The 25771-nt window shown below is 39.2% G+C and overlaps 2 protein-coding genes across 3 annotated transcripts in view; one reads left to right on the top strand and one right to left on the bottom strand.

The window, feature by feature from the left end:
* UBP1 (upstream binding protein 1) overlaps nt 1-16477 on the top strand; it is a 39470-nt gene extending 22993 nt beyond the window's left edge. For both annotated transcript variants that reach the window (XM_086615150.1, XM_086615148.1), the window contains 8 exons: nt 6313-6416; nt 7252-7306; nt 7491-7584; nt 10467-10557; nt 11254-11363; nt 12709-12851; nt 13436-13487; nt 14652-16477. In XM_086615150.1, the coding sequence (XP_086471276.1) occupies nt 6313-6416; nt 7252-7306; nt 7491-7584; nt 10467-10557; nt 11254-11363; nt 12709-12851; nt 13436-13487; nt 14652-14689 (687 nt within the window). In that variant the 3' untranslated portion in view covers nt 14690-16477. The remainder of the gene's footprint in view (nt 1-6312; nt 6417-7251; nt 7307-7490; nt 7585-10466; nt 10558-11253; nt 11364-12708; nt 12852-13435; nt 13488-14651) is intronic.
* A 1713-nt stretch (nt 16478-18190) lies between these two features.
* Nucleotides 18191-25771, bottom strand: part of FBXL2 (F-box and leucine rich repeat protein 2) — a 56195-nt gene continuing 48614 nt past the window's right edge. The window contains exons 11-15 of the mRNA XM_086615173.1: nt 25590-25650; nt 24123-24167; nt 23769-23825; nt 19683-19895; nt 18191-18693 (exon numbers count right to left, since the gene is read on the bottom strand). Coding sequence (XP_086471299.1) covers nt 18586-18693; nt 19683-19895; nt 23769-23825; nt 24123-24167; nt 25590-25650 — 484 coding nt within the window. The 3' untranslated portion in view covers nt 18191-18585. The remainder of the gene's footprint in view (nt 18694-19682; nt 19896-23768; nt 23826-24122; nt 24168-25589; nt 25651-25771) is intronic.

Genomic DNA, 25771 nt, shown 5'->3' with positions numbered 1-25771 from the left:
TAAACCGTGTAACTGAGTGGGAGGGAACAAGCAATATTAAGTCAGATGGGTTCTTGAGAGGATATTTTTTTTTGCCCCCTGAAACTATTGTGTAAGCACTGCCTAAATTTACCTTCTACTGTTCTTCGTTGTTGGTTTTTTTTTTCTTTCTTTTAAGATGCAGCTTTGGCATTCTTTGGCAATGCAGAAATTCTTTTATTTGTTCCAAATGGCCATGGTGGGGAGGTACAAACAGGAGAAAACAAGACTTCATCACCTTCACTTATAAAGCACGTCTGAAGCATCTTTTGAAGCTGGCCCTTGGAGGGGTTTCAGCTTTTTCTTCCCCCCATGCTCTCTTCTCTTCCTGTTGATATAAGTACTTCATTGAATGACAATTGCTTATAGAAAGAACAATAGAAAAAGGTATTTTTAAAAGATACGACAAATCCCTTGTCCTGAGTAGGACAAAACATGGCCAAATGATACCTGAAAGTTACCTAACCTGTTCTAACAACCTCTTGAAATACGAAGCCTTTGTGAATGGGAGCATTACCTTAATTGTAGTGAAGAAAAATTGAGGTGGTAGCACAGGCAGTACTGGACTTCTAATGTCTTTTCCAAAGGACATAAAGGAGAGTGTGTGTGTGTTTATTTCTTTATTTCTTGCTTGGGATGAAGGATGACCCACAGACTAATTTGGAATAACAGCTGTGTACAGCTTTCCAGTTCTCTTAATTGTGCAGCTGACTATTCCTGTTTTGCATTTGCTCTTAATAAAATTCTGTCTTGAGATCATTTGATCAGTTTGTTGAGACCATTTTGAATTTTATTCCTGTAGAATGAAATGCTTTTGGCCTTGCTAACTTGGTATCATCTGCAGATTTAGCACATAACATGTTCCATGATGACAATAATTTTTATCATTAGCAAAATTATTAGAAATCACTAAGCCCATAAAAAATACCACGGAACACTATTTTTGCTGTATTCATGGTGAAGCCTGGGTATTCATTATACACTCAGCAAGAACTATTTTTAGCTATGAAAGCTGACTGTACAACTTGTTTGCTTGATCTAGAAAAAGAATGTCTGATTTACAGCTTGAAGGCCAACTCCTCAGCCTTTTTCTGTTGTCACCGAACAGGCTTATTCTTGTGTGCCTTGTAAATACGATCAGGGGATGATGCATGTTTCTACTTCCAGCAATCCTGTCCTTGCAAATAGTCTTCCCACATGTAGACATCAGAAGGTTTGGCTGTTATCAGACTTACCTTATATGTGCAGATCAAATGTGCTGTAGGTGCAGTACAGCCGTCACAGAGGGGCTTAGACTCAAAAACTAAAGACCTGTTTCCCTACTTTTAAGTAAGAGAATTGGCACTGGTTTACATATTACGTGTTTTTATATTATGGATCTTCTGCTTCATGTGTCCTAGGAACTGTGACTCCATTACAGAAGGAAAACAGGATTGTTTGGAATGTATTTTTCTTGACGATGTTGAGAGTGCTGGCTGTTACTTAGCCAGTGCTGCTCCCAAGATGCCCAGAAATAGTTTTCTGTTATCTTTTCTTGAATTCTAGAAATTTAAGGTTGATCTAATTTATAGTTCTCTTCCTTTTTAAAGCTGGGTATTGTTATCTTCCTCCTACACCTAACCTCTTATATACTGTCTTTTTTGTTGCTTTTTGCATCTCGTTTTATATGTTGTTGACCTTTTTATTTTGCCCTTCCACAATTCTGCTGTTCTATTTGCTGGATATTTCTAATTTAGTTTTTTGTTTTCTTTTTTTTCCTGTATGATTTCTTCCAGCTCAGCCACAATCTGATTTGGACAGATTGGTTTCTTACTGTGCTTCCTTCAGGAAACATTGAATCTAATATCTTTTCTTTCCAATTTAATTCATATGGGATTCTAGCAAAACAGAAAGAGCTTGGTGAAGCTTCCTTTCTGAATGGTTATTCTGCTCTGCTCTTCTCCTATCCTTTCCTAAGAACCAGAGATTTTTTCCTAATTACCATCACCCACCTTTTCCTTCTCATTCATTTTCATAAGAACGCCATCTAGATATGCTTTTCCATTACTCCTTTTTATCCATCTGGTATTTCAAAATGTGGTGCATTCACTGCAGTTTTTGTAGTCTTTATCTCAGTATTTTCCAAACAGACAGATGCATAGTTAACTACTTGTTAAGACTCTCTTGTGCTATGGAGCTTTGATTTTAAGGCTACAAAATTAACACTGCCTTCTGGGCCCTCAGAGTGGATGTTTATGTACAGGTGACCTTCATCTAGGGACCATTTTGTGAAGGAGGCACTTTATTTTTTCTTCTCTTCCAAATATATAGAAGTTAGAGCTCATCTATGGATGAAGAGAAAAAGAGCCCACTGGATTCTTTCCCCTGCTTTGAATTCAAAAAAGCAGGAAAATTTGTATTGTGATAGTTGGGTCTTTGCACTTTTTTCTGCCTGCATATCTTGATTGATTTTTATGTTGGTGTATATTGTACTATATGTCACAAGTTAGAATATATAAAGCTATAATTTGATTAAATTGGGTCAAATTATCATTTTTACAGATAGAGCTGATTATAGAGCACATGGAAGTTAGAAGACTTCCAGGTATAGACCTTGAAATAAATAGGAATGTTAAATTTTAGACATGAAAGATTGGTGCAGAAGTTAAATATTTTCTGTAAGTGACTTAAATTTAGAATATAAAACCTTATAGAGGCTATGAGAGTCAAAGTGGAGCTGGAGCAAAGCTATTTAGTAACATAAGCGTGCAGTATTTCTTCAATTTGTTTCTCCTCACATCTATCTATACTTCATATAGCAGTATCAGTAGCATGCAAGATGCATAATGTGGGTGACTTCGTGTTTTGGGAGTAACTTCTTTACTTCTGCATTCAGAATAATTAAGCCTATATGAGCAGAAGTTTTTTGGTTTTGCCAACAACTGTGGTTGTTTGGGCAAGAACCTTGTATTTCGTAGGTTCCTTGAAAAAGCTCTATCCCATGTATGATAAAATTGCTGCCCTGTTCTCTAAAGATGATGCTGTCTGCCTAAGTAAAATAAACCTAATTTAGAGAACAGATTTTTTTTTTTTGCATGTTGATTTGGTATTTTCTTTGCCAGAGTTAGTTTTACTCTCTTGTAAAGCTTAAATTTGGGCAGATTCAGGTAGATTGGAAGTAGGAAGGGAAATGATGTTAAATGGTGGCTTAGAATAATTTGAATTTTTGCAATTCTTCAGACATTAGGAAAGTTCTGAGTTTACATGCTACATATCCTGAGTCTGAAAAGTCATATTTAAAAAGATTTCCTGTCTTCCTTTTTAACTTGGTAAAACCTTAGGTTTTTATAATTTTATAACTTCATTGATGTCCTATACAGAAGAACATTAAAGACAGAATCACAGAGTGGTTTGGGTTGGAAGGTACCTTACAGATCATCTAGTTCCAGCCAGAATCTGGTTGATCCGAAACCAAAATAATGTTCTCCTTTTCAAGAATTAATCAGTGTTTGGAAATTAAGGACTCATTTTCGGAGTACAGTTCATCAGTGGTATTACCAGTGTACTAATAATAGAGGGTGGTTAGTCCTGAGACCTCAAAACCAACTTATTTGAAAATCTACCAGTATATATTCATTGTTCGTTACAGGTAAAGATATAATGCCAGTCTTTTTCTATTCTGTGATGGTTTTTTACAGAGTTGGATGCTTCCTTGTGACAGAGGGACATTTTTCTTTTAGATTGACATCCAATGGCCAGAGAGTTCTGTATTAGTATCATTCCCTTGCTGCATGTCCTTTAGTTAACTCAGTTTTGGGCTTCAGAATATAAGAACCTCTACAAGTCGGTAGAGTCCAGTGCTCTGTCCTTGGCAGTGGCAATTGCAGATGCTGTTTCAAGAACAGCTGCCACAGGGAAGCCTTGCCACTTTCTGTGGTCCATCCCCGTCACCCCGCAGTGTCCAGAATCGTCACACAGGATGTCAGAAAGCACATCTCAGCCTGGTCTTTTTGGTGTTAATGGATTTCATGCCCAGGAATTTGTCTAATCCTGTTTCTGAACATGATGAGTTTGTGAAGTATGGGACAGTTGTGCATGTGAGTGATACTGATCGTGTTAATTGCCAGAACATGCTTGAAGAATATATGCTGTAGCCTTTTTTTTTTTATGCTAGGCTTCTTTATTCCTTGAACCTTTCAGAATCAAGTGTCTCTGTGCTCGGATACTCATTTTCCCGTCCATAGTCTGTAAGGCAGAAGAAAGTAGAACTGAGCCGATGGGCGTGTTGCAGTAGTATTGTAATTACCACTGCTACTACTACTATTTTATTTTTTTTTTTAACCAACTGATTCAGTCTCAGTGGATAGTAACATTTTTGCTGAAAGAGAAGACAAGGTAGGAAAGTGTGTTTATAAGACAAGAAATGCTGCTTGCTTTAGATTGAGATATTCTTTTTCTAAATATTTCAAATGTGCTTCTTCCAGCCTTTAAACTTAGAATTTTGTTGTGAACTACTTCAACTGGGTTTGAAGGAGAGAGACATGAACTGCAGTACATGCCTTAGGAATGGCTGAAAAGCTGTTGTCTGACACCAGTGAATTCTTCCCTGCCCCTGAATTTAAATACATACTGAAGAGAATCTTGTAATGGAATAGTAACTGAGGATGTACAGCTTGCATCTGTGTGTCCATATAAACATCTTGCATTTAAAATTTAGGGAGAGAATGTCAGAAAGTTAAAGAAAATTAATTATGCTTTCAAAATATTTCAGAAGAGCAAAGTTAACATTATTATGTTAAGCTTTTATTTTAAAATTATAGCTTTGGACCACATAACTGGGGAATGAAGGCCTATTTTGACTACCTGTTATAGCACAATATCTTTGAGGTTGATGACAAAATAAGCTCAAGAAGAGAAAATAACAGATGGGAATATACAAAATAGGAGGAAGAGTGTGTAACAGTAGAAGGTCACAGAAGAGCACGGTTTGTGTGAATGGCACCGTTCGTACTTTAAAGGGTGGCTTTGGCTATGTAATCAAGGTCAGCGTGTACACCGTAGCTAGCAAAAATACTGATTTGAATCAGATCTAGGACAGATGAAGAATTTCCAAATTTTTAAGCTATTGGCATGCAAGATTATTATTATTTTTTTAATTGTATGCGCCGTGCTGGAGAACTTGCAATTTTATTCTGACGAGTGAAGACTGGAGCCCCGCACAGAAATGTTGTTACCTGTTTTACAGAAGATTGCAGCTGGTATTGCGCTCATTTACTGTTTCCCCCAGGTAGTGAAAGGGTCTTTCAACACAGAATTGTTGAAACATATTTCCACTAATATTAGGTCATACTTGTTCCCCTCCCTCTTCTTCCCTGTCCCGCAAGGCTACGAAACAATTCTGGAAATTTCCTTACAGGGTATTTAGCTGGTGCATAAGTGTATCAGGAATCTTTGTTGTTGTAACAGGCATGGTCTTAGCTTACTTCGTCTTGGGCAACTTGCTTGTTTTAATCCCGTCCGTTTGTCTTTGAGCATAACAAAATCTGTTGGGTTTTACTTTTCTTTAAAATGCTGAACTTGCAATGGTATTGGAAACATTAAAAGCTAGTCTCTATTTGAAGGGTTTTTATCATGGTGGTTTAAAAAATATCCAAAAAAGACTGACTAAATTGGACAGCTGGCTCATAATATACTTCTGATGTCTTAAATTTGTGTATAAAAATTCCAGTTTACCAAGCAGTTTAGAGAAAGCAGTACATGTAAGCATCATTTTAGTCCTGCAGTAAATTAATAAAAATTTTCAATTAATAAAATTTTCTACTGAAAATTCCATTTGTATTTAATTGCTGTCAGGGCAGATACATTAAATTTATCTGCAAGATGAAATCTGGCGTCATAGTTTTACTTACTGTTTCTGAACACCTGTTGTCAAGTCATGATACTTGCAGTTTAAACAGCCCTTTCATCCCTTCTAGATGAAAGAAGTTTTTTCAGCAGATGGCTTGGGGTTGGTTGGTTGGTTGGTTTTACACTGAATAATCTGTACAGGTCTTCTGTCAGTTCCACCATTAATACCTTCAGTTTGTTAACAGAAGACAGTATAAAGTAGGAGTTGTCTTGAAAGAACAAGATAAATCAAAACTGATTTTCACCTGGGTTATCTGCACATTATGTATGGGATGGAGAGAATCTTTATTTGGAATTACAAGTCAAAGTTCTCTGTGGAAAAAACCCTGGTTTTAAATGAAAGGACTGTGCATCAAAGTAAAAAATGTGTTATCAAGAGAAACTTAAGTTTTAATTCTTTATCTTCAGTGCTCACCATGGCCTGATACTCCTACAACGTTTGTAAACAACAGTCCTACTCCTGCTCCGACTTTTACCTCTGCTCAACATAATACCTACAGTGTCCCAGACAGGTATGTTTCTTTTCTGTATCCTAATTAAGGATAATGTTTTAAAGTCAGGCTTATTCAAAAGTGTTTTCTGAGTAAATCTAGGAGCTTGCAACTGTTTTCTGGCTCCACCGGGGAATGAGATACTGTTTAGACCTATACGTTAATTTTAGTTTGACACTTCCATCACGTGATTCAATTATAACAAGATTAATTCTGCCTCCACGTTCTTCTTTCTGACTATACATTGTTGGAAACTTTTCTTCTTGTCCTTTGCCATAGCAAAGCAAATCCTTTACTTTTTAACTATTCTAATTTAGTCCTTGTCTACGGAAACTTTTTTTCAGTAACAACAGTCTTCATTCCCCTCATACACAGTTAATATAATTTGCAAGAAAAAAAAAAAACAGCAATAATCTTTACAAGTTTTTCAACAGAAATTGCATTGGTAAAAACATTTTGTATTGAGGCATTAATTAAACTACTGTGACTAATTTGGGTGATCAAGGAATGATTTACAGTGGTATCTGTTTTGCCTGCCTTGTATTTTACTGCCTCTTCCTCAGTCGCCCTTTCAGACACATCTAAGTGGCCGTATAACCTCCTGTGAGTGTTGGTAAAGCTGCTTCTGTGGTTAGTGAAGAACACGCAGCACAGGAACCAGATGACTTGCATATTGAAGTGTGATGATCTCTCCTTGAGTTTAACTTAAGTTTCACTCTATGCTGCCTTTAATTTGTCTTTCGACAATGATATTTATTATTTTGGGAACTTCAAGTTATTTTTCAACAATGCTTAAATATTTTGCTTAATAAATTTATGGTCATACTTTTTTTCCCCCCCCCCCCCGTATCTGTAGCAATTCTTCCTCCCCAAATCATCAAGGAGATGGAACCTCTCAAGGGTCTGGAGATGTGAGTGTTTTGCTTGCCGGTATTGATCATGGCTATGTTTGTATCAGAACATTTGATTTATACATACCTTGATAGTAATAGATACAGAGGAAGTGTTTAACTGAGAGAAGTTTTTTTAATGGGTTTTGGTGGTTGTTTTTTTTTTTAATGTCCAAATTGTCATATCCAATCTTGTTTCTTACAGCAACTTCATCCTTCAGCCACAATCCAGGAAACTCAGCAATGGTTGCTCAAGCATAGGTTCTCTACCTATACAAGGCTTTTTTCAAATTTCTCAGGTATCTATAGTTTACTTTTTCATTTAGAGTCTTTGTGTTAGTGAGGAAGTTTTGTGTGGCAAAACAATTCTCTAAAAGCAATATGGCATTGATATTTATTGTAATTGACTAATTTGCATATTAAATATTCAATTTGCATTGAAAGGCACTTTTTTTCTAGTTGCATTTTGTACAAATTCACCCTAACACCCGAAAGTTAGATTCTTTTCTCCCTGACAATAGTTCACAAAATAATTTTAGCCTTAATTAGTCCTTTGAGAAAAAGAAATTAATTTGGTGAGTCAGACCAGCAGGCCACCTGTTTTGCTGTGCTGTTTCCTAATGGCAGCCAGTATGCTGCCAGTATGATCTCAAAGAAAGCGTAAGAAATTGCTAATATCTGCCTCATGTTAGATCTTTTCTTAGGAGTTAGATTTAATTGTAGTATGTGAAGCTTCATCCTCCCAAACTCTGAAGCTGCGAATAGTTGTCTTATTCACAGAAACGGCAAATTCTTTTTTGTCTCAAGCTCTGCATCAGTGCCATGCAAGAGGAGAATTCCTTTACCTACACATATTTATCTATCACATTTTATTTCAGCAGAATGTCCGATTGCTCTTCCTTAAATGTGTGTCAGTGTAGTTTCCACTATATGCATGGAAACAAGAAGTGGCCATAGATGCACTATCTGGGGCTGTGTTTTGCTGTTTGCTTCTTTCATCTTCCATGTTATTGTGCAAAAGGTGGGATGACACCGTACACACCATGAGTAAAATTCCTCCTCAGTTTTCTTTGGAGACACACAATGGGGAGAATCTGAGGAATGATTCCGGCTCTCTGCCTCTTAGCTTCTGCCAGAATACCCTCTGCACCAGGCATCTCCCTTGGTTGAGAGCGTGTTTCTCTAACTCAGTCTAGTAAGGATTTCAGTCCCCTGAAAGTACAGATCCTCTAATGTGGCATTCTCGAAATCTGTAAGACTCGGAAGCTTTGTCTTTCCTGTAGCTAGTTAATTCTGTCTGCAGCTGCCTAATGTTTTCTGCCAAGAATTCATGCTGTTTTCTGCTGCGATATACAAGTTCTGAGAAATAAGATCACATTTAGCCTTTCTGAACAAGCTGTGAAGGTGTCGTCCAACCCCGAGAAAGAAGTTCTGCAGTCTCATTGACGAATGAGCCAGTATTTTGCAGTATCTTTCTCAGCAAACAGTATGGGAACACGGTGCTGATAAAAATTATTTATGTATGGTTCTGGCGACATCAGTATAGGCAGGAATAACTAAAATTTTGTAAACTACTGCTAATAATAATATAATAAAAGTAACTAAGATTTTGAGACCCCAAGGGTCCACAGTGTTTTCCTATGCATAGGCAGTATGACTTCTCGAAACAAAAATTCACCAGACCTTGAGGTGGTAGTGAGACCTCTGGAAAAAACGCAGCTTTTGGCACCTAAGAATGTGATTTCTTTGAGGGGAAAAAAAAGCCACCAAAATAACATAATGTGTAAGAACCCCTTGGCAGCACTAGCGATCTCAGCAATAAATCGGTGCCGTACTGGGTTTCCCTGCTCAGTGTGGCTCAGTACACCTTGTACCAAACAACCTGTTCTTGCAATCAGTGGGCAGTACTGCCGCAAGCTTCCCTGGAACCAACAGCACCGACCAGCTCATCAAGACTGACACCCTAGGGCTCCTTAGTTATTCAGTAACATCATGTGTTTATTTTAAATGCGATGGACCTAATGGAAAAGCACAATATTTTATAGTCACCCCTTGCAGTGTTGGAAATTGACCATTTATTCTTCTGCTGCTGGTTAGTTTTCGGTCTGTGCTTCTTGTGTTGTGATTGCTGAGCTTTCTCAGTAAACTTCAGTGCCAAATTTCTGACAAAGATTATCTTTATATGGTTATAGAAGTCAAATACGAGCTGGCTGATAGATTTTATTTGAAGCAAGAGGTGTAGTGTAGCTTTTAATTACACTTATTCATATGTGGTGGGTTTTTTTTATGATAGTACTTGCGGGGTATGATGACAAATTAGTTTTGCTGGCTTTTGCCTGTGCATTCCTAGATCATCTGTGGACTATTTGCATGAATAAAACTATCTTTTTCTTTTTTTTTTCCTGTCCTCCCACTCATCTATTACAGTGACTGATTTTTCAGACTGTTGTTTTCTTTGTTGACACCCATGCTGCTTCTAAGAAGTTTGCTTCCTCCCATTTTGTGTTTAGATCTGTTTAGTAACTTTTATTGATGCTTCATTTTCTAAAGTAAATGTTCTGGGAAGCAGTCGTTTTCACAGATCACTTATTCCAGGATCATTTTAAAAAAACCCAAACCACCTGCTTTTGGATGGAAGTATCCTGCAACCCCATCAGCTGCTGATGTACTTAATCGACCACACTGATTTAGTTATGCCAGCAGCGTCTTCTATAAATGAGTGCATTGTAGTAATTTAAGTGCACAGAGGGTGTGATGTATTAGTTGAATGCCTGGGATGATTCATTGAGCGAGGAGCCATCAAAAATCTTTGCTGAGTATTTTGCACGTGTTTAAACACACCCACCATCCTGGGTGTCAGTTATAACTCTGAGTCGTTTAAGCCATCGTCTGGACATAGAACAGTTGTCTGTCTCTACAGAAATTGTGTGCCTTGCAGACTTCGTAGGTTTTCAAAGATGTGAACACCATCAAGGGAAACTAACCACCTTTGAAAAATGGGCCAGTTTTTCTTAGTGCCAGCTAGTGCCTATTTTAAGTTTTACTTGCTGTTTGTGTTTGCAGGATTCCATTTTTATACTGGTGGAGTTTGTTTTTCTTGGTTCACATGAACATACAATTTATTTTTAAAAATACAGATGTTCTAAAATAATCTTTGTAAAATCCTCATGTGTTTCTCCAGGTGCTGATTTATTAAAGCTGACAAGAGAAGATCTGGTACAAATCTGTGGTCCAGCCGACGGAATACGGCTATATAATGCACTGAAATCCAGGTAACGTTGAATGTGAGGCTGAGTGGGTTTTGTTCTGTTGTTTACTAGAATCCCCCATCCCTAGAATTGGGAGATCTGGGAAGTCAGTGTCAGGATGGGCCTCGATGCCTGTGAGAGCTGTCTCAGGAACTGGCAGCAGTATCTTTAAAAAGACCCTCCTGTGTACCCCTTCAGGGCAGACCCCAGATGAGGTGCAGGCACTGATGAGTTCAAAGATGGGCTGTAAGACTGGTACCAATGCAGCTGGGCACTGCTGGTTTCTTGAAAACGGATGGATTTGTTGCCACGACACAGAACCTCTCGTTTAGGGGAGCCAAGAACAACCCAAGGCCTTTTGAGGTCACAAGCAGTGCATGCTGACACACAGCGTCCCAGCTGATGTACCTCGTTCTGACTGAAACGGTGTTTTTCTACCATTGACCTTTGTGAGAATTGTCACTGCTACTCAGTAGTTGTGTTCCAGGATTCCAACAAGCAGCATCTTGATGGACTCAGAATGGATTGAAATTTTGTTACAGTGCAGTAGCATCTGTGAAACCACTTACTTGTTACATTAATTTAAATTTTTTTGGTCAGTGAAAGAAAACATTGCAAGTGCACTGTTGGGAACAACAATTGTACGTTTGTGGTGTATCAGTTTCCATATTTCCCAGAGGAGTAACCTTTTCTCTGGTATGTGGTGTGTTTGAATTGCAGGTCCGTGAGGCCCCGTTTAACAATCTATGTCTGTCAGGAGCCATTAAGGAGCATACAACTGGAAAGACAAGACGCAGGCAACGGTGACAGCAGCAATGGTGCAATATACGGTATGGTGCACAGGGGGTCTCTTTGCATACTGGTTCTGTGTCTTGGAAGTCCAAAACAAGATAGATGGGAAGGAAAAAAAGACTGGTGAAGAGGCTGAATTTCCCTTTCTGGTGTACAAAGAAACCATAGGAAGTTGTGTTCCGAACAGCGGTGCTATTCTAACACTGCGCGGACGAACAGAACCTTAAAACCTGTCAAGGTTAAATCATTGATTTTTTTTTCAGCCCATTGATAAAACTAGCTGTAGTTATGTCGTAGTTAATTAAGGAGCTCTTGATTAGCTGTGCTTTCTTTTTACAGCCAAGGTATTAACCAGATAAGTGTAGGTGTGTGTAAAAGCTACGTGCTAATAAAACACTTAAATTCTTTCCCATTTTCTGTGCATTTGAACTAAAACTGGTAGAGCTTGGACTACAGGCTCATGATTTTAGTAGCGTTCTCCTGACAGCTGTTTTTTCAGCACAGATGGGAACTTAATATTTAATTGTAAATTCATGTCAATCTTGCAGTTAAGAGGATGGAGCTATTTGAAATGATTCTTTTCTTGCTCTTGGCTTTGAGTGAAGAGACCTCCCTCCCCAACCAGCTGAAATCTGTATAGGCTGCTGCTGTAATAGTAGTTGTGTATTTTCCATTGAAGAACTGAGGTGGAGGAGGATCTGTAAATGGGATGCTGTCTCTGGGAAATACATATTTTCCCTCCTGATATGTTCAGTCTTTGGTTTGGGACAGAAGAATGTGCAAACGTGGAGCTGCCAAGGGCTTCTAGCACTATTAAATAAAGCTATAGAGCTGCAAATACAGCATCAAACTGAATAGCTGCTTTGTCTTACTGTTCTGTTCGTTTGCTATGTTGTATTTCCCCCCCTGCCACCCTTCAGCTCTGACATGTAGGTGCAGACAGTTGAAAAAGGTGTTCTTTACCAAAAAAGAAATAAAAAAATCTACATTCCTATTTAAAGAAACAGTGTAGAAGTGTTAACCTGCTTCTTTTGAGACAGTCCAAAACTACTTCCAAACTCATCTTTCGGTGTCTCTGTAAAGATCCATTTAAGTCTGTGTGACATGACTACGCCTTTTTGCGCAGGATACAGGAAAAAATGTGGAAGTTGCTTTCAGTATCAGAGCAAATAGAAGCCTCCCCCGTGTCAGAGAGGGGTGCTCATGACTTTACCTGGAAAGAAAAGTCATGGCAGTTCACACTGCTTAGCGAGAAGAGGGGGAGAGTAAAGTCAAGGTTTCTAGCTTTTAAAATCTTTTTAAATCCAGGGTGTAAACAAATTCAGGCTTTTTTCACATAGTTACTTGTCACCATGCTAATTTAAATAATTTTTTTTCTTGTAGTTTATCATGCAATCTACTTAGAAGAAATGGCAGCCTCAGAAGTCACCCGCAAGCTTGCTTTGGCATTCAATATTCCTTTGCATCAGATCAACCAGGTTTACAGACAGGGTCCCACAGGTATCCACATTCTTGTTAGTGATCAGGTAATGGAAATTTTATTTGACAAATTTTATTTATTGGTTAAGTAGAATGGAGGATTTTCTTACGCTTGTTTCTTTATTAATGTTTTTCCTGTTTGATAATGCAACCTAGTATTTTCTGACATTTCGAGTATTCTTCCCTTTACCTTAAAATGAGTGGAAGGATCCTTTAAACACCACTCTTCCTCTGCTTGAAAAAATTCAAATTATGAGAAGAGGAAGGCAAGTGGTCTATACACTTCTGAGATGCTGCAGTAATTACTTAGTATGTATTTATTTTGAACATGGCCAAAGGCAGGGAGCATGTAAATACCGCTGAACTTGGCTTATTCAAGCATCTGCTGCACTTACTTAGAGTTTTAAAAACACAGCGAGCCGTAATAGGCTCCCAGCTGGTTGTCACATGATTATCAAGTGGTATTTAGACTGTAAAGTATTTTAATTTAATTTGGGATATGCTTGTCACTAGCTGAATGGAACCATGTGCTCAGTTGCTTGTAAAAGGCTGCGTTTAATATTTGATGTATTTATTTTTTGCATTTGTCATACGCAGGAGGGTTTCAAAGCTTTTTTTCTTTTTTTAATAGATGGTTCAGAACTTTCAGGATGAGAGCTGTTTCTTATTCACCACAATAAAAGGTACAGTGTCTTTTCTGAGCCTAAAGCATAATTGTTTATTCTACCAAGGAGCCTTCTTCAAAGCAGAACCCTGTTCTAGTAAAACTTCCCCAGGCAAAGCGTAATGGTGGATCTAGCAAAGGCTGACTTGCAAAAAACCCACAAACCAACAGCTGCAGGCAGCAGCGGTGGAAAATATCTGTGACTTCCTCCTCTCTTAGCCAAACCTTTCGGCAGCTGCACAGCGCTTCCGGCTTTTCTCCAGGCTTCCACCTCAGACCCAGAGCAGCACTGGGTAACAAACCTCACTGAGCATTCACGGAACAAACTCCTCCCTCCCCCCGCCCCAGCCTGTGCTGTACGCGGGCAGTTCAAGTGAGATGCAGCCAACCCCAGTCCACAGAGAACGTTGTTCAGGTTTCCTCAGCGTGTGTCGTGAGTCTCTCTTTTATGGTGTTTCTGATGAATCCTGTACTTTCTTAGGAGTCCAGTTTATTTCTGGTAAAAAGTGCCAGGAAATTCTTGTCATCAGTGGACAAGTTTGCGCAAATTTTAGCTACAGAAACTGTCCCAACTTTGAAGATCCAATCACGAATTGTTAATCGTAGCAGTTTTGTTCAGCAGAAGTAGGAAATTTTTGAAAGCTGTGTTTTTGCTGTAGGTGAGCTGTATTTTTTAAGTCTGCGGCACCATATCAGCATCCTAACTTGGAACTATTGTTCTGGGTAGTGGTTAGTGAGTGTTGGAGACCTGTTCATCTCAGTCATTAATGAAGCCTTTTAGTGGTACTGCTGCTTCTAAGTATAAAACCAACAGGTTGTGGGGTTTTTAACACTGTTTTCAGTTGGCTTTGTAGTTTAAGGCTGAGCATCACAAAATAGATGATTGAAAACATACATGAAGGATTTATATTGGTCTTGTAGAAGTTAATTTCCTTCTGTGATGTTAACTGTCACTGTCAAATGAGTTGGAGTTTAATGTATAGTAGGAAGTGTTCAGAAATAACCACAGTGATTGTGGTTGTTCTTCAGGCATTAAGTCTGAATAGCAGGTTACTGATATTTCACCGTTCAAGTTTAGTATTTCATAGTAGTAATGAACCACTTCCACACAGTAAAAACCAAGTCAATACTTGGAGATTTATGGTTCTGTTTATGAAAGACTGACACTTTTTTCCTTTCTCAGCTGAAAATGGTGAAGGCTTCCATATAATTCTGAAGTGATGTCACACAATTGCTAGACTGATACTCCAACGCAGAATGAAGTCCTGCCTAACGCTTATGAAGATCATCCAAAACTGTAGGATCTAACTTCACAGTATGTTTCATATTGAAAACACAAAATGACGTTTCTAACGAGCTGTTTGATAGGTGAACTTTCTTATCACTGCCATAGCTAAGTGTCCTCATGAGAGGTATAATGCCATGACAGCTTATGTACAGGCATGGAAGACAATGTGAGCGAAGGTGCTTGCCCTTTACTGAAACAAGGCAAATTGTGGCCAGTAGATGCAGGTTCTAGAAGCGAAGCACTGTTGTTGCATTTCTATTGTCTGCATCCAGTTGGAGATGAATGTAAACTCACCCTGGGGCATTTACCTTTCTGTGCCAGTTTGTCTGTTACTTGCTTGTACCTTATGCTGGTTTTATTTTTTGATGTTAGCAGAGCACATATTAATCCGTGTGGAGATGAGTAGTGAAGCTAAGCTGATAGTGATGATCAGGTCGTCGGGTCTTTGAGAGTAAAGCTGTCAAAACAGCTTCCCGTGTAAATTGTGTATAAGAGTGTATGTAAGAAGTGTAAAAATGCCAGAGCAGGGCTTTTAAGAAGCCCTAGACAGATGCAATATATGCATGCAGCAAACTGCATTATCAATAGTACCTTATTGGAGGGATTAATATAAATCCTATGGGGTACCAAGTAATTGTGTTTTGCTTTAACAAAGTTAATGGAGAAGAATTGCCTATGCATCCTTTATGTTTAGTTTCCTAGGTTCTCTGCGGAGCACTGCTGCAGTTTAACTCTTTGCTTGTAAAATTGTGGGTTTAAACACACTAGCAGTGAGAGGTGGATTTGTATGACTTGGTGCAATTACGCTGATGAGGGAAGATGACCCACTGGCACCACAGGGCTGCCGTAGCTTTCAGCAACATGGAATGAATGGCTTAAGAAACACTAAACGTGTACCATTTAAGTCCCCTTCCCAGCAGGCAAATGCCTCCCGTAGTTGCTATTAGGGACGAGTATCCTACCTTTTCTGTTGACCTGTCGTCGCCCTCCGAGCCGTACTGTACAGCTGTTGCAGTGCCTCTTCCATATGACCAAATTCTTCCTTTTCTTTGAAACAGGCAACATGCTTTTCCCAATATTTTGGCTATTTCTTGTAAAGACACGGCACAGCGCTTCCTTATGTTAACATTACGTTTCAACTGGTTAGGTACTTAGGGGGGAACATTTCAAAAGATACGAAGTGACAGTTTCGTAGCTGGCTTTTTGTGCCTTTGAAAAGTTCCACCTTGATCTCTGGCTTAAAAGCTTGGGAATAGTTTGCTTTTTATGCTGCAGTGTTCGATGTAAACAACTACTACAGCATGTAAAAGAGCACTTTGATTTTTTTCATTCCCTCTTTCATAACTGGCTCAAGTGCTTAGCAGAAAAGCTTCTTAAAGCTGTAGCATTTTGAAAATTTAAATTCATCAAAGCTAGAATTTCTTTCCTATTTTTACTTTTTTCTGCACTGAAAGTAAAATTTTATGTACTTAAACATTTCTAAGTTGTTCATCTTTGGGTATTGTTTGGTCCTAGTACTTTCTTGAACTGACACTTGTGTCTTTTCAGCTCGCACCCTATTCAAATCCAAATATTTTATAAAAGTGGAAAAATCCTTGATTGGAAAGTATCCAAATATCTAATTTTAAAGAAGATTGAAAGTTGTACAGTAGTTTGTCCAGCTCACTTGAAATTGGAATTAAATTATGGCACCAGCAAATTGCTTTTGTTTTTTAATAAGATGTACACATTTCAATTTAAGTATAATAAATGTTTTTCAATAATTTTGTAAATGTGCTTTCTTTTTGTTTACTTTTTTCCACACCTCCCCGCCCCCCCCAGACTTCTGTTGTTAAGATATAGATGAACTGCAAGACCTAACCCTAGTGATAACAGCAGGTAAAGGTGAATAATGGAAGCTCTGCAGTTTGTCCTGCACCCAACACATGCACATAGATCTTCTGCTTCTAACAGGAAACTTAGTAAAGTTTGAAATAATGGACACAGATTCACATTTGACATCAGCTGATTGTTTATTTACGTGTCCTATATCACAGTAGGTTCCATTTGGGTTTGTACATCTTCAATGCAATAGACTTACAAGGGTCGTTATGTTCTTAGAAAAAAATGAGCCAACAAAAGGCAGCACAACTTGACATCCTGGTACCAATGACTTCCCTGGTACAGCTGAGAATCAAATCTGCCTAAAACTCTCCACTACAGCAGTGTCTGAATGGAACTCGTACGTGTGATTGTAACACCACTCCTCCGCGGCAGTGCAAAACAAGCCCTGACTGGCTTATTTTGTAGTCGTAAAGAAATCCACGTACTGCACTCTGATCTGTAATTTATCCTACAAGCTGAGATCTTAATTGACCATCCCCCTCATCTGGGAATGTGTGAAGCACGAACACAACATAGCCACTGTTGTCCATAAAAGTCTCTTAATGTTCACACTCCTTTTAAAAAGTGGCTTAAACTTTGGGGGGGGAAATTGCAGTACTAGCCAGTAGTAGCTTCTCCAACTGCTTTTTTAAGTCAGTATTTCTATTAATTTTTAGTAAACACACAGGCCCTGAACTCTTAAAACATACACACACAATCAACCTTACATGAAAAAGCTTTCTGAACTGTTGAGTAGTTTATCTCAGATAATTAAGTTGCTTAAGATAAAAAAGTTTATCTATCTAACCCTCTAGCACTGAAAAACTAAGGATGAAAGCATGGCCTTAAGAGTTAATACATAGATTTTATTATTATTATTATCATTCAGAAGTTGACAGCTTCTTGAGTAACCCAAATGTGAAGAGTTTAGGCCTTCTACATTTGAAAACCACAGGTTTGGTTTGGTTCAACTCCTGCCTACAGATTTATTTGCCCGTCTGCTTGATGTGTCCCTAAAACGGATGGGACAAAGAGCCTGAACTAAATTCCTTGCTCCATCATAGTTCTGGTAACTGAACCTGGTTCCCATTCTCCATCTGTAGAAAAGCAGGAACTTACAGCCCTCTTCCTAGAACCACTGCAGCCTTTCCTTACAAACTGAGGAGGTAATTGAGGACACACAGGAACGGCGTTACAGTAAGCACCATGTATGAGTGTGGCAGCCGGTTACGGCAGAGTGCACCAGCTCTACCGCAGTGGATTTCTTACCCCTTCCAAAGGCCGATGGCATTGGGCATAAAACGTGCTTCAGTGATGGGCAAGCTTTATACTAACACATAGTTCAACTGAACCAAGTTCAAAAACTTGGGAAGTATATAGTTATCTTCAGGTACTACCTTACCTTTTGACACTACCTATTATGTAATTAAATATGAAGCTGAATCATGAAAAAGTATAAGCTGTTTTGCTGTAAGAGCTCATAATTACCTTGCATTTTTTGGTCAACATCTGCTAAAGCTGATTTGTCCTTAAACCTGATACTTCATCTGTCGTGTATATTACAGACCAGCAGGTTCAGTTCTGTGGTGTGCCGGACTTGAGCCCCACCTTACCTCAGAACTTCACACGGAACAATGCTTACAAATGCCAAGTAACTTCCAAGTTTAGTGAACTTTCACCAAGTAGCTGCTATGCTGAAACGCCCCCCACATGTTACACAGTACTTCAGTTCTCATGCCAACAGAAGGAAGGAGTTACTAATACAAACCAAAGCATCACCAACTTAATCCACAGCTGCACGTTACGTTAAGATTTTTTACCTGGAAAAAAACACTTGTCTTGTCACAAAACTGGATGACCAAACACCACCACTAGGACTGTCAGGAAACCGACTCCTTCCACTGACTTGCAGTCCCCTTCTTTTCTTCAGCCACCACTGCCTTTTCCGTGTGGTTGCACTCAACTGTCAAAGAATAATACAGCATCTGCAGAGGCGCTGTCCGCTCCCTCCTACCGAAGGAGGAGGAGTTACTGGAGCAAAGTAAGCGTGAACTTTCACATGAGGTAGATGAGCCTGCGAGTGAAAAGGCTGTGTTATAATGGGAGAGAAATAAACATAAACATAACATCATTTACTACACTAGTAAAAAGCAGCAGCACACCTCCATTACTGCCAACAAGGGGGCTCTCATTAAGGTTGGTTAGCTGAAAAGAAAGCATTTGTGCACTTGATACGATGCAAGCTGTCTTCTCCTGACATGTAACTCTCATGTCCCATCCAGCTATGGCACACTAATGTCTGGGCACTCGCCTGTGCAGGGTTCCCACTTATTCCCCCATTTCCCCATGTAGCACTGATCAGCCCAGACAGCCCTCGATCAAGAAGAGAGGCGTGTGTTCTGCTGCAGGGGAGGGACGGACTCCTGGCTACTGCAGAAAGACTTACCTGTGTCTTGTCTCCCATGTTCCTTCCCTGCTTCTCTCATCCTAGAAAGCAGCATGGAATAGAACAGGGCATCTGCCCTCAGTAGTCCAACTGCAAAAGTGTTTGGACAAGAATCTGGGATACGAAGCTGCAGACAAGTTTAACAGTAAGGCTAAACACTGCCCCGCAAGGTAGGTGGTCCCTGACCTCATGGGGGAGGTACAAGGAGGAAAAGAGTTTGTGGCTGGATTCCAGGGCCTAGCGGCCCTACAGCCCATTAACTGAAATCTCCATGCAGATGTTTTACTGTTGGCTCTGTACATTAACATGTATTAGCATTAAGAGAGTTCCAGAATGCCACTACACAACCCTAAAACCAGAGAAGCCTGTATTTGAAAACACACAGAACGCAGAAGATAAGCGCTCATCATTCTAACAGCAAAAGTGTCATGAGTCATAAACAGACTTAGATAATTACCACTGCTCATATAGATCCCTAGAGATGAGGACCTAACAGAGCACTACTCAGACTCTGGTTTTCCATCCTCCCTTGCCTGGGATATCTGCAGGATTCGTACAGTCTCAAGCAGTATCAGCGGCTCGGGCATTCCCACCGGAACAAGTCACCAAACACGTACTCTGATTCGTTTGATTCCAGCTCTCGTGACTTGCTGACAGTCGTACAACTCAATTCTCTCCAAGTTGTGGCAGTTCTCCAGGTGTTCCAGAGTCACGTCAGTGATGAGAAGACAGTTATCAAGCTCCAGTACCTGCAGCCTCTCGTGACCACATGTACTGTTGCTCAGATGAAGAATCCCATCATCAGTGATCAATTCACAGTGAGATAAGCTCTAAAACAGAGAGACAAACAGTTAACGACATCACAGTCCTAGTTACTCTGTCCTCTAAACATCAGAAGTCCTCTTCAACCACCTTCATTCTAGTGGTTAAACAGTTACAAAGAGCATTCAGCTGAAATTCAGAAAAGCAACAAAAGAAACAGCTCTACTTAACAAAGGGCTGTACTTTATTTTTAACTTTCCTTCAAAATGAGCAGAGTCCCAAAACATGCACCACTGACAAACTTCTCAGGCCTACTTGCTGTCTAGGAAGATGGAAATTCTGTTCCAATTGTCACACACCTCCATTCCCAATGGGTGCAAACAATACACGTGCTGTGCCACAAAGAAGAGACAACTTTAAAGGATGATCAAGAACTTCTAGAAATAGATGAGGATCTCCTGACAGGAGCTACTGTTTCACAGCTCCCATGTTTTCATATATGCCACCAGGGCCAAGCCTGTGCAAGCCCTCATAGATAAAGAACAATCAAGACTGGACCGGTTTGCCAAATAATGATTTCAGGAAAACCGTGAGCACTCAGCACCCCAGGCTGTACATACAAGCAGTAATAAACATCTTGTACAGCTGCAGGAGCAGGTCTTTTCTGCAACAGTAAGCATAAAAAACTAAAAAATTCTGCTCCTCTTCAGCATGTTTTTTTACTCACTTGAATTTGAAGAGCATGGAAAAAGTTGCAGCATCTCAGCCAGTAGCACCACATTAACCAGCTTCCTGGTTCCTTTAGGGAATTAATGACTTCTGGAGAAGCAATGATGATGACAAGAGGAAACAGACTTTCCTCAGAGGAGGCTTAAAAACCACTCTTCGCCAGCAGTGACATGAATGGTCTCGAGTCTTCTGCACTAGAAATGTGCAGGATCTAGGAACTCTGCTCCTCTCGCCCCAGGCTCTGAGCTAGCTCCTGGCTTTCTGCTCAGCCCTGCGTCTTGCCTGTACTTGTATCTAAGTCTAATGGTGACTAGTTCTGAGGTAGCATTTCCTTGCCACAAACATTTTTCAGACAGCAACTGGTGAAGAAACACTTGGAGCAATCCAAAAGTGCTTTTTAACTCGGCGGAAGCTAACAGTAATGTTCAAAAGTACCTCCTGCCAATCATCTGAATCAAACATGTCATCCTCCCCTTCTCTGGGTACAACACATCCATCTTCTTTTATTTGGTAGTCGGAGGACTACCAACCATGGCTTACCCTTATTTTCCTTCAGCTGGAGTCACGAGCATTTCTCACCTGCTACCAGACACACAGGCTTTGACCTGCCCTTTAGAACAACTTGCCTCTCAACTTTTCTCCTTTGCTGAACAGGATGAACGAGCAACCAGAGAAGAGGCTGGGAGACAGGTCTGCAACTCACCTCGAGCCTGATGGGCAGCCACCCCAGCAGCTTCCCTTCAGCTCCAGCTGGTCCAATTTTACTCACTCACCAAGTGTGAGCAGCTGGCCCTGATTCCAAGCAACACCACAACTAGTGCACACTGTCTCCAAAAGGCACAGAAATGAAGCGCTTGCCCCTGTCAGCAGTGTTTTATATTACGACACGTTTACATTCTACAAGTCTGTCAACTCTTTAAATACTTAATTTCTCTCCTGTACCTGCTTTCTCTATGTATGTGTTGGCTGACAGCTGGAAACAACCAGCAGCTGCAGGGTTAAAGAACATCTATAACAGACTTGCAATTTTGAAGGAAGGACAGGAGGTTATGCGAAGCTGTCGGCTGCGGCAGCAGCCTGCTGGCTAATTAAGAGTTTTCCGTCCCAGAAAGTAAGCAGCTTATAAAATTCCGCTTTCCTGAGACACTGCATTTGGTACTGAAAGGACAAGACAGGATGTACAGCTGAGTTTGCAGAACTCTGTAAAACAAATGTGCCGAATGGTACGTACTCCGTACTGAACCGCACGGTTTTCCTGACATCGTAAGCCCGTTAGAAAGTGTTGACAACGTGGAATTTGTTTACAAAGACAGTTGCTTGAAAGCTTTAGAAAAAGAGGCAGGGTCATACTCTTTTTTTCGTGAACACATACTAAATGCTGTGTATAAATCAAATATGGCATGATATACTGTGACACTAAGAAACATTATGATCAACTTATCTGAAGAATTCAATTGTCTTCTCATCTCCAGGAACATAATGAGTTTCTCTGTTAATTTGAATGTACGATTATTAAACACTTTCACTAGAAATTACTTAAGTCCAGTAAATAGTAATTTGAGTACTCTGATACTGATGAAGATGTAACGTTTGGTTATAATTGGTCTAACAGTGCTTTTTCTTATTTCCACTGAGTCTCCAAACACTACGAAACAAATTCAAAGTTGATTTCTGCAACTCCAGAAACACTTGTTTAAACTGCAAATATACCTATATTAATATAAAAAATAAACATATGCTAGAGAACAGCCACACAAGTTTACAGAACCCTCAACAGCACATGATTTCACATTTGAAGTATCAAGATCAGTTCAAACAGGGTATTTGGCACCTGATAGTCTACTTTTTCTTTCCATGTAATTCTCAGCCATCACTGTTCACTCACCACACATAGGATATTCACATCAACAAAAAAATCAATTTTTCTGATTCCCTTAGAAAAGGCATATTATTTTACCAATTCCACGCTTGCCTGTCTGTGGGCTAACACACAGAGGCTAGAAAACAGGAGCAGGTTGAGGAAAAAATACTTGAAAGTTATGAGGTTTTATGATATCTCTGGTGAAGCACTGGCAGAACTGGTACAAAAAAAAAAAAAATCTCTTGCAAGTACTGGTCATGGTTGGGATTACAATACGAAAACACATCTGTCGTAGAAGAACAGAAAGTGTCCCGTATAAAGGGCTCCACATCTCCCAACAACTGTCGTTTGGCTTAACATGAGGAATTACGGTACCGAAATGAGGTCAGACAATTAATGAGCAAAAATGAAAAACAGCAGCAATAAAAAATACTGAACAAGCTTCTTTTTAAAGCCATCTCTCCTCATGTTGCTACCTTTGTTAACACTGAGTGAGTAACACTAACCAATCATAAGAAAATCTAATTAATGAAGCAGAAAACCTTCCTTTAATCCCATCTTAAGAACAGATTATAAAGACACTTGTTCTCTCAGGTGCTTTGAAGCAATATATAACAAATCTACACTTACGGGAAAATTCGCTCTAAATACAGAAGCCTCTATTGTAGGGACGGTCTAGTAATTCTGGAGTACCTTGACTGAAGGACAGCCAAATTTACGTGACCTGAAATTGTTTTTGATGTTTTTAAGATCAAAACAACCACTTTTTAAAAACCAGTTCTTTGAAACACAGTAAGCAGAGCACCCCACTGAAGGCATCTCAATACTCTCCAATTACATTCAAAAGTCTAGGTCAAAAGACCTTTCATAATTTACTATGTACGTGTAGTCCTTGGGAAAAACTGCTTGCAGGCAAAACTAATTACAGAGTGATTGCATTTATCTTCACTGTGTGGTTTTGTTTATTCAGTGTTTGACTTAAAATGTCATACTCCCTAAGAAAACCTTCAGTGAACACTTAAGAATGGCTATAAAGGTCTTGAGTACTCTAAGTTGCCTATGAAAAGTTTTATTTTAATTAAGTCATCAAATATGAAGGATATTAACCATAAAATACAAGCTTTCTATTATTACTGATTCGGTAGTATTTATCATCACACAATGCACGTAAATATTTTAGGAATAACCTGCTTCTTTTAGAATACTTCGAAATTTACATATATTTTGCACAGCGTCATACTACATCAGGAAAAACTTCTAGATCCAGAGTAAACAGCCCTTTTTTATATTGAAAGAGTTGTGTATGTGTGTGGTTTTGGAGGTAGGTATTAAAGTTCACAAACAAACTTACCAATGCTTGTAGCTTCGGACAGTGTATAGAAAGTTGTATCAATGTGCTGTCAGTTATCTAGAAAGAAAAGAAACCAAACGATCGTAAGCAACAGACAGGAGGAGGGCCACCCCTCAAATAGGATATCTCTGTCTCTAGCAGATGACAGTTCTGCTATTTCTGGAAAACACCCAGTCACCTTTTGCTCTTCAAATATTTCCCTGTACAGAATTTTCCAATAATTCTTTTTATTTACTATCATAAACACGGTACTATTAATAAAAAACAAAGCACGTTTAACTGAAAGTCTAATGTTCTTATTGACACTGCATTCTTGCACTGGATGTACAAATTCCTTTTCATATTAAATCTCACCAAAACACATTCTTCCAAGTCCATCTTCTCCAGCTCGTGGCAATTCTAAAATAAACAAAAAACAAGCAGATAAATAAAAAGACTAAATAAAATAACATATAGACATAAAATCATGCACAGGGCTAGTAATATGGGAAAGCACAGCCTCCAAGAGGAAATTGTGAGCTAAATCCCTTCAATTATCTGATCACCATCAAAGGACAAAAAACAGTTAAAAAAAAAATATCCACAAGCAACACCACCTCCTCCCCAAACCTCTACATTTTCAGCCTTTCTCTTACTAAGTGAAGTTTCTCTCCCTTGCCCTGTAAGGTTTGGAACCTCTGCTTCCCTCCTCCCTCTTGGAGTCAGTTTCAATTCAAACCTGTGGTATTTGCAGCCTGTGCACTAAAGCTAACTCATCTGCATACAGGTGAATCCAACTTCTGAGTACCTCCACCAGACTAATTTGAAACACACTTGTGAAAGTCTGTGAAACACCTCTCTTCACCATCATACTTTAGAAAGAAGCCTTAAAACCAATTTGCTTTGTTAATGAATGCTGAAAATATTAAAATGGGGTCCACTTTAAGGCTGGGAGAAAGCTGCAATTTTCCCAATATTCTGAGAGATCCCTAGCAAGCTTTTAGAAGTGCTTTCAATGACTGATCATGATTAATGAGACGAACACCACGTCACCTTCTGACTTCACAGCAGACCACATGGTGCCATGGCTCGGCCCAGACCCTAAACTCTGTTATTTACAGGCAAAGGAAAAAATGGTTCAACTTGCAGCTCTCTGAAGCAGGCTTGAGGTGACTACCCAAAGCCCAGGCCTGCAGAGCGGAATGATTAGAAAACCACTGTTTAACCACTGTGGCTAGAAAAAAAAAAAATTAATTCACACTAAGTATCAGTAGTGTAAATGAATCTTGTTTACAGAGTATTATTTTTGTGTTCAGATTTCCTAAACCAGCAAGCATGCAAGTCTAACTTGAAGCACTTTATACAATCTATATGCTTACTTTACATACTTACAGCATGAATCAGGGCACAAGTGCTTATAGTTTATAATGCATAATGTAAGTATTTTTGTAACTTAAAAGGTATGGTCAGAATAATCTATTTTATGGTGATTTTGGGGGTGTAAATATCACAAGGGTATGTATCATCTTTATAGGGGAAATTTGGTTGGAATATGGAACACAAGTTTAGAATTATTTAAGCATAATAAATCCAACTGAAACACACTAAAAAAAAAGAGGGGAAAAAAAGTGAAAAATGCAACGATAGATGGCAAAATAGATCAAGTTGCAGCTCTAAGTATAATCTAGAAATAAAATCACTTTCTAGTCCCCTCCTCCACTGGGTTCTTCCTACTTGATTTTTGTTCTTCTCATGTTCTTTCCCAGCAGGACTACATCAATTCCCAGCTGCTCTGCAGCCATGAAAACAAGGCAAGCTCTAATCTTCTGAAATGACCCTTACCCGTGCTAAAAGGGTAAAACCAGCATCTGTAAGATGTGAACATCTTGCAGCTTCCAAAATCCTGGAAAAATTTTAAATGTTACAGAAAACATTAACATAGAGAAAAGCAAATGCATTTGAGATACAAATTTGTCTTCTGCAACTTAAAGCTCTTAATAGCAAATGTATATATATGCCTATTT

This window comes from Tauraco erythrolophus, chromosome 7 (assembly GCF_009769465.1).
Source record: "Tauraco erythrolophus isolate bTauEry1 chromosome 7, bTauEry1.pri, whole genome shotgun sequence".
Classification (NCBI taxonomy): domain Eukaryota; kingdom Metazoa; phylum Chordata; class Aves; order Musophagiformes; family Musophagidae; genus Tauraco; species Tauraco erythrolophus.
Note: the sequence above shows the minus strand (reverse complement) of the source record. Positions and strands in the feature narration are given on the sequence as shown.